The 7,644-nt window shown below is 36.8% G+C and overlaps 1 protein-coding gene across 1 annotated transcript in view; it reads left to right on the plus strand.

The window, feature by feature from the left end:
• CPNE8 (copine 8) overlaps positions 1-7,644 on the plus strand; it is a gene marked incomplete at its 5' end in the record, with an annotated part of 196,650 nt that overhangs the window by 82,278 nt on the left and 106,728 nt on the right. Inside the window, one exon of the mRNA XM_004700020.2 lies at positions 974-1,077. Within this exon, the coding sequence (XP_004700077.2) occupies positions 974-1,077 (104 nt within the window). The remainder of the gene's footprint in view (positions 1-973; positions 1,078-7,644) is intronic.

A 7,644-nucleotide genomic window follows, 5' to 3' on the forward strand; every position in this document is an offset into this window, starting at 1 on the left:
AAAAAAAAAAAAAGTAGTTGGCTGCAAACCTAAATGTCCGTAGTTCACCTCACACAGCTGCTCAGTGGGAGAAAGGTGTCACAGTCGCTTCTGGAAAGATTTACAGTCTTGGTGGAATCTCTATGGGGTAGTTGTATTCTCTTCCACACAGTCGCCGTGAATTAGAATCATCTCTGTAGCAGTGGGTTTTGTGTTGCCTTGGGGGGCTTAGGGGCCCTGGTGGCATGGTGGGTTAAGCATCAGGTGGTTAACTAGAAGGTTGGTGGTTCAAACCCACCAGCTTCTCCAGGGGAGAAAAATGAGCCTATCTGCTCTACTCAAGATGGACAGTATGAGAAATGCTAAGGAGCAATGTTTGCTCTGTTTTAAAGGGTCGATATGAGCCAGAAAGAATTCTATGGCAGTGGGTTTGATTTTTGTTTTTGAGGGAGTGTCTGAGTGGAACAGAGGGTTAACCAATTCTTTCAAAGGGGTTGTTAGGTGCAGTTTGGTCAGCTGTACCTCATAGTGCCCCAAGTAGCAGCCCGAAACACCACCTACTCCTGCACCATCCTCTAGTTGAGTCCATTGGTTCAAGCACAGCGTCCATTCATCTTGCCCGGGCCTTTCCTCTTTTGGGGGTTAAATTAGCTATTAACCATCCCCTGCCCCTGCTGGGATACACAGCTCTGCTCGTGCACACAGGCCGTCACCTTGATCCCAAGATGACTTGATGATGATGATGATGATGATGATGATGATGGAGTGTCATCTAGCCCACTGTCACGCGGCAGGGGAAGACAGTGAGGGGGTTTGAAAATAATGGTATTGTGACTAGATTAAAAACTTGTCCTTTACAAAGTAATCTAACCTTCTCTGGAGCTCTTGCCCCCTTTGCCATTTGCATTAAAATGACAATTATTTTTTCTTGTGATCTGTAGGGTCTACCTATTTATAGTACAGATTTTGAGTTATTTTGTTAATTTTGTTTTAGGATGCTGTTTTGATGCAATTTTGTGCAAACAAATTGGACAAGAAGGACTTCTTTGGAAAATCAGATCCTTTTCTTGTATTTTATCGAAGTAATGAAGATGGCAGGTAGATTTATCGTTTGTGTATTTTAACTATATGGTAAGAATGATATTTGAATTATTTTTCTCAGGGAAGCTTATTTAATAGATGAATGGAGTAAATTGTTTTGGTATTTTAAAAAGTGGTGTAATTTTTGCATCCTAATAACAATGTGTAATTTTGTAAGCTTTTGTGTGTTTTACTTGATCTATAATGTGGGTCATTTTCAGTACAATAGAAACATTTCTGCCATGCTTTTCTTAAAATATTGTGTTAATTATATGTAAAAGTTATACTTTTTGGAAAACTAAAATGCTGAAAGAAATATATTATGGAATTAAACTCTTTAACTATGTCCTTGTGGAGAGAAGTGGATTTTATGGGCCCTTGTGGTGTGCTGTTGAAGGGCTTAGCTGCTAACCACATCTGTGGGAGAAATATGTGGCAATCTGTCTTGTTAACATTTTTAAGCTTGGACATTTTTTAGGGGAATTCCATGTTGCTATGAGTTGGAATCATTTTGAAGGCAGCAAATTTTTGTTTTGCTTTGTTTGCTATAGTTTTTTTCCCCTAATAATATTTGAGTCTAATTTTAAATTATAATGTCACTGCATTCTAGTAATGTGAATATTTTTTCCCAATGGGGAATAGATCATTTTCTGTGTTTGAAAATGTACCCATGGTCTTTTAGTGTAGAGTTTAATTATAACACTTAATGCATATGACTCTAACATCAAACAAAGTTAACTATTTTTTTCAAAAAATATATCGTACTCCGTATTTGTGGGAAAGGTTAGTGGTTAAAATTTCATCTAAATTAAAATTAAATTAAATTTAAATTAAAATTTCATCTAAATTTTAATTGCCTGTTATTAAAATCATAACCTTGCTATTTAATACCTATGGACAATGGACAACCTCTGTGATCTTAGGATTCTGATAAGTAAGTAAAATGGGGTGGTAAGGGCTACTAGCTAGGGATATTGAGGAGATTATGAGTTACTGCACACGCACCACCTAGAAGGGTGCCTGAGAGCACAAAAACACTCATGTCAGCTACGATTCTTATCTAACAATAGTGTTTCCTTTATTGCTTCCCCAAGCTATTTATAACAAAGCAATAGCTGAAGAGGAAACAGAACTTTTGAAAGGAAGGGCAGAAAGGAAAATGATCACTACGACTTCTATACTTAACACATAAAGTTATACAGCTCAGTAGTAAGGGTATATAGAATGTTGCATTTTCTTAGGTATTTAGTGCTCTCTCCACAGAAAGTACATGTGGGTAACTTTATAAAATGGAACTTTATTTTCTTTCCATTCAGAAGTGAGGGCGTGGTTCTAGGAGTGGTCCTTCCTTGTTGATTTTAATCCAGTAGTTGTCAGCTATCTTGGCAATTCCGGGGCTTGGATACATATTTGTCATCTGTCTTCCTTTTCTGTGTGTCTGTACAAATCCTGCTCTTCTATACCTCAGAATTGAGTTGCATTAGGATGTCCTCATTAACATAATAAAGTAAAACTACAATTCCAAATTGAGTCATATTTATATGTACAAGAGTTAGAATTACAGCACATATTTTTTTTTGGCTGGGATGTGGCGTGGGGTAGATCAAGCTATAACATCCATACAAATCGAAAGCTCACTACTTAATGTTCATACACAGGGCAACACAAAATTATGCCTAAGGCATTTTATTGATGTAGCTATCTTTTATTGATATACTTATATTGATATTAGTGTTGGATATTTTGTTATGGAAGAATAATTACTGTCTCTTAAACACGTCTCTGATCTTGATAGCAAAAGTAAATATTTTTTTACTTCTGTACACTTTATATCTATTTGAAAAAGGTTTTCCTTCCTCGATTAATTTTTTTCTGAATTTCTTATTTCATTTATTTATTTTCATTAAAGATTTTGTTTACAGATTGAATAAAAATTTGTTATGCAACTCTAGCATTTCAGTTTATCACACATTTTATGCTACTGGTGAGACTTTTATTTTAAGGAAAAAATGGTAGGTTTACACAATGATATCTATTTATTAAATAAAATTTAGGTGTTAAGAAAAAATGTACAACTTCTTTCCCAGATGTCAAATCATTTCAAACAACTATCATTCAAATTTAGTAAAACCTCAATACACACAATTTTTTTGTTTTGTTTTGATTAATATTAAATGAGTAAAGTAAAAATGCCTGTACTCCTCATTTTTTACCTGTCTCTATTTTTAACTACTCATACTTTCAGCTCTATTTTTAACATTTGAAAAATTGCCTGCTATATTGAATGTTAGAAGCTCATTTAAAGGACAGAATAAAACCTTAACTTCTATTAGAAGAATTCATTTTAAAAATATGATTATGAATTATTGTCTTCCTTTCAATTTATTAATTTGTTATTAATGAGTAGATAAGAATAATTTCCTTTTTAATAGCTCTCTGATATATGAGTGGGTATAAATTAATAGTTTTTTTCTATAATAATGAAAATACTTTCCTATAAACTATATATGATGCTCATGTACTTATATTTATATAATGAAACTCCTGAATAGTAGAAAAAAATCACTTCGCTGTTAGAATTTTAACTATTTTTATGAGTGCTGGAGTTCTAACTAGCGAAATTGTGCTGTCTATATCACATCTAATGCAGTACAAATATGAATGATTAACAGGAGACAAATGACTGCCCAGTTTATAATTATTTTACCAAGAAGATGAGTAACTTTCTTAGGAGAAAGAAGTTTCACGGGTCAAAGTATTTAATTATTACAACTGATGATCCTGGGAAAATAACATGAATTATGACTTAACCATAATCAAAGAGGACAAATATTTAGCAAGCTATTGAATATTTTGGTTTGAAGATGGTTGATCAAACCAATCACCTTCTCTGTCTCTGTCTTTCATTGACACGCACATCTACCTACCTACCATTCACCATATCAAAAAGTTCCTACATACTAAAATCTAATTTGGAGAAGCGAAATCCACTTTTGTGGATATTTAAGAATGTGTTGATTTACCAGATTAGACATATGCCTATTTAAAACAAACCTACATTTAAATCTTCTCATAATCATGCCCATATGGATTTTTCTTAGCTTATTTTCTATGTCTTTGACATTCTTCATTTTTTTCTATCTGTATTCTTCCCTCTGCCTGCTTGTCTCCGTGCCCTTTGATTTTTGTCAGTCCATTTAGTTTGTTTCAATTGCCTCTTTCATAGTCCTCTCTGTCTAGACTGCTTCCTTTCAATGCATTTTGTCCCGTTGTCATCTAATGGATTTCAAAGCATAGCGCCATTATAGGAAATGGGGAGCTGCTTCTGGGGTGGGGTGGGGGGGTGTTCCTAAATGGTTACAGTGAGTCAACTCTGAACTCATTTCATCACAGGTAGTCTCCTGAGTTGTGTCAATTTCATGTCATGGGATTCTGTAGGCTGGCTAGAATACTACAGGGAAAGAGATCATATTAATGTTATAAGGACTGCAGTGATCATTGGATCTCTTTATACTATACATCTATCCTGATACTTTAAGGAAGTAAACCCCTGTTGCCTGAGAGAAGAAAAATAGGCTTATACTGGTGTTACGAAGAGAGACTAATTTCTTGTGCAGGATAGGTATCGTATATTTATATTCACTGTGGTATTTTTGTAATATTTTCATATTGCACTAGAGAGATCTCTAATTTTGGAACACCATGGCTAAATTCTTTGTGAGGATTGCCTTTTGTTTTTTTTTCTAAGTTTTTTTTTTCCCTAACCAAGATCAGTTTAAATGTGTTCTGACTAATGAGCTGCTATGTAAATTCACATTAGGCAAGCACATTTCCAGAACTTGATAGATATATGAGGATTGTTTGATTTGGTTGAAACAACAGTGGAATTTGAATCATAAAGCCAAATTGAAGGCTTCATATACAGTACTACTGAATTGAGATATTCTTTTCTTTTAGTAATTTTACATATTTAAAACTAATAGTTTAGATAAAGAGAAAACCACATACTGAGTGGCCTCACTGTAAAGACATGAGATTAATTTTAAGTGTACTTTCCAGCAAATCTACTCCTTTTCCATCTGTTCTTCTCCCATTGCTTATGATCATGCTTCCAATTTCCTGGGGAAATAGAAGAAATGGGAACATTTATTTATGTCCCCATCATGGCATCTATCTGTATACTTTGCCTTCCCAATAGTTTCTTCAAATTAGTCTAAGACCAACTTCTCTACTGATACCTTAGGTCCCTTCTGGTAGGCTCACCTACCAAAGGGCATTGTTCTAAACTTTCTCTTTCCCTGTATTGAATAATAAATTATTTCTTTTCTATTGAATCAATTCCTTTAGCATACAAGGGGCTACCCCAAAAACCCTGGAAAAAAAGCTTCGCTGGGTGGAGCTATCGTAGTACGCATTTTTCCCACCAGGTGAGCATCAAGCAACTCACTCTGAGTTAGTGCCCCTTGTGGTGATGTTGAACACAGCTTCCAAGGAAGACGCCGTGGGAAAAACTCAAGTGTAGGAGTGGTTTTCTAGTTTCTAAAAAAATGAAATGGCGATTGATGACAGATCTTACTTGAATATCTGTCAACTTCCCAAAAGGACGAAAATGTCAACAAAATTCGTGCACTTGTCCTTGCACAGCACCGACAGACCCCTGAAGAGATGGGGGAAGTTACCTGGACTATCTTGGAGCTCAGTTCAGCGAATTGTCACAGCAGATTTGGGAATGAGAAACGCCGCTGCGAAATTTGTGCATTGGATTCTGACTGACCAGGAAAAAGAGTGTCGAGTGGAAATATGGCTTGCTTTGAAGGAGCAGCTCCTAAGCGACCTAGACTTTTTTCCAAGGTCATTACTGGTGAGACATAGTGATATTCTTATGACCCTGAAACTGAACATTAATCAAGCCAGTGGAAGACACCAGCCATGTTCACCTCACCCAAAAAAGAGCTTGTCAAGTGTAATCAAAGCATGTTAAGGTGATGCTCAGTTTTTGTTTGTTTGTTTTTATCTTTTTGATGTGAGTGGGATAGTACATTTTGAGTTCATTCCACCAGGTCACTGTTAATCACACTTTCTATTTAGAGGTTCTGAAAAGATGACGTAACAGTGTGCACCAGAAAAGGCCTGATTTGTGGCAGATTGGGGAATGGTTTTGCCACCACAACAATGCACTTGCTCACACAGGCATCTCATTGTGCCAGTTTTTGACAAACATAGAAAACAAAGCAGACTGACTCTCTTGCCCCACACAACTGACCTCACTCTGTGTGACTGCTTTTTGTTTCCATGAATGAAGAAGGGCATGAAAAGACAGCAATTTGATGACCTATAAGAGGTGAAGCAAAACCGAGGGAGGTGCTATATCAGCCATTCAAACAGATGAGTTTGAAAAATGGTATTGCAGATTTGACAAATGTACTAAGTGTAATGGAGAGTACTTTGAAGGTGGTAAGGTTGTTTTGTTAAAAAAGTAATTAGGAAGAAGAGAAGGATGCAGGTCAGGGGTGTGGCAGAGAAAAGTGGGATATTCACACCCCCTCTCCACGATTGAGTTGGCCTTGGGCTTGGGTCTGGTGACAAAGACATAGCATGGATTCTGGGGTCAACTTGCATCAATATGGAAACGTAGTTAATAGCAGAAGGTCTGCCATTAGTGAACTCCATTCCACCTGGGCCCTCAGGGAATTTGGGCGCTCATTGGTGTTCTGTACTGAAGTACCCCTTTCAGTTACTAACTTGCTCCATTTAAAGCTTTTTTCTGGACTGCATATTCTCCCTAAACTAAAAACGTTCCTTCAAACTGGGATTAAAACTCAGCCCAGAGGGATTTAAACCTCTACCCACCTCCCTGTGACAGCTTGACTAATCATCCCCCTGTTGGAGGATTGGAGGGAAACTCATTTTTCAATAGGCAGATGACACAACCTTGAAGCACTAGCTGATGAACACCAAAGAAGACCGACTTTTATATGGATTATGTACCAACATAAAGAAAACAAAGATCCCACAACTAAGCCAATAAACAGCATATAGATGGCGACGATATTGAAAGTGCCAAGTTTTTAATTTTATTTTGATCCACAATCCTATCCCCTTGGAAGAGCGGGCAGGAAATTAAAGATGCATTGCATGGGCAAGTCTTTGGTCGGGTACCTTTAATGAGTGTGACAGAGCACAGATGTCCGTTTGTGGAGTATGTGCGCTCCGTCCAAGTTCTGGCACGTTTTCACTCTTCATAGTCAGGTGAAAGTTGCACAACGAATGCAAAAGACCTCAGGAGAAATTTTCATTTTAATTGTCGTTTTGGTAAAGGAATACTGAATATACCATTGACTTTTAGGAGAAAAAAAGAAATGTTTGGGAAATAACTTGATGTGAAGATATCCGAACTTCGTCTCGCCTATGTTTCCCCTGTATCAGGAGACAACGGTCCCTGAGAATAGAGAAAGGCCATCAAGTTGGAAGGACACTGCGATTTCATCAATGGGCTCGATACTACAAAGATTGTGGGGATGGCAAAGGACTTGGCCGTGTGTAGTTTTTTTGTACATGGGAGCACTATGAGTTGGAACCATTTTT

Source organism: Echinops telfairi, unplaced genomic scaffold (genome assembly GCF_000313985.2).
Source record: "Echinops telfairi isolate 266 unplaced genomic scaffold, ASM31398v2 ScPeMD7_7406;HRSCAF=8444, whole genome shotgun sequence".
NCBI classification, from domain to species: Eukaryota; Metazoa; Chordata; class Mammalia; order Afrosoricida; family Tenrecidae; genus Echinops; species Echinops telfairi.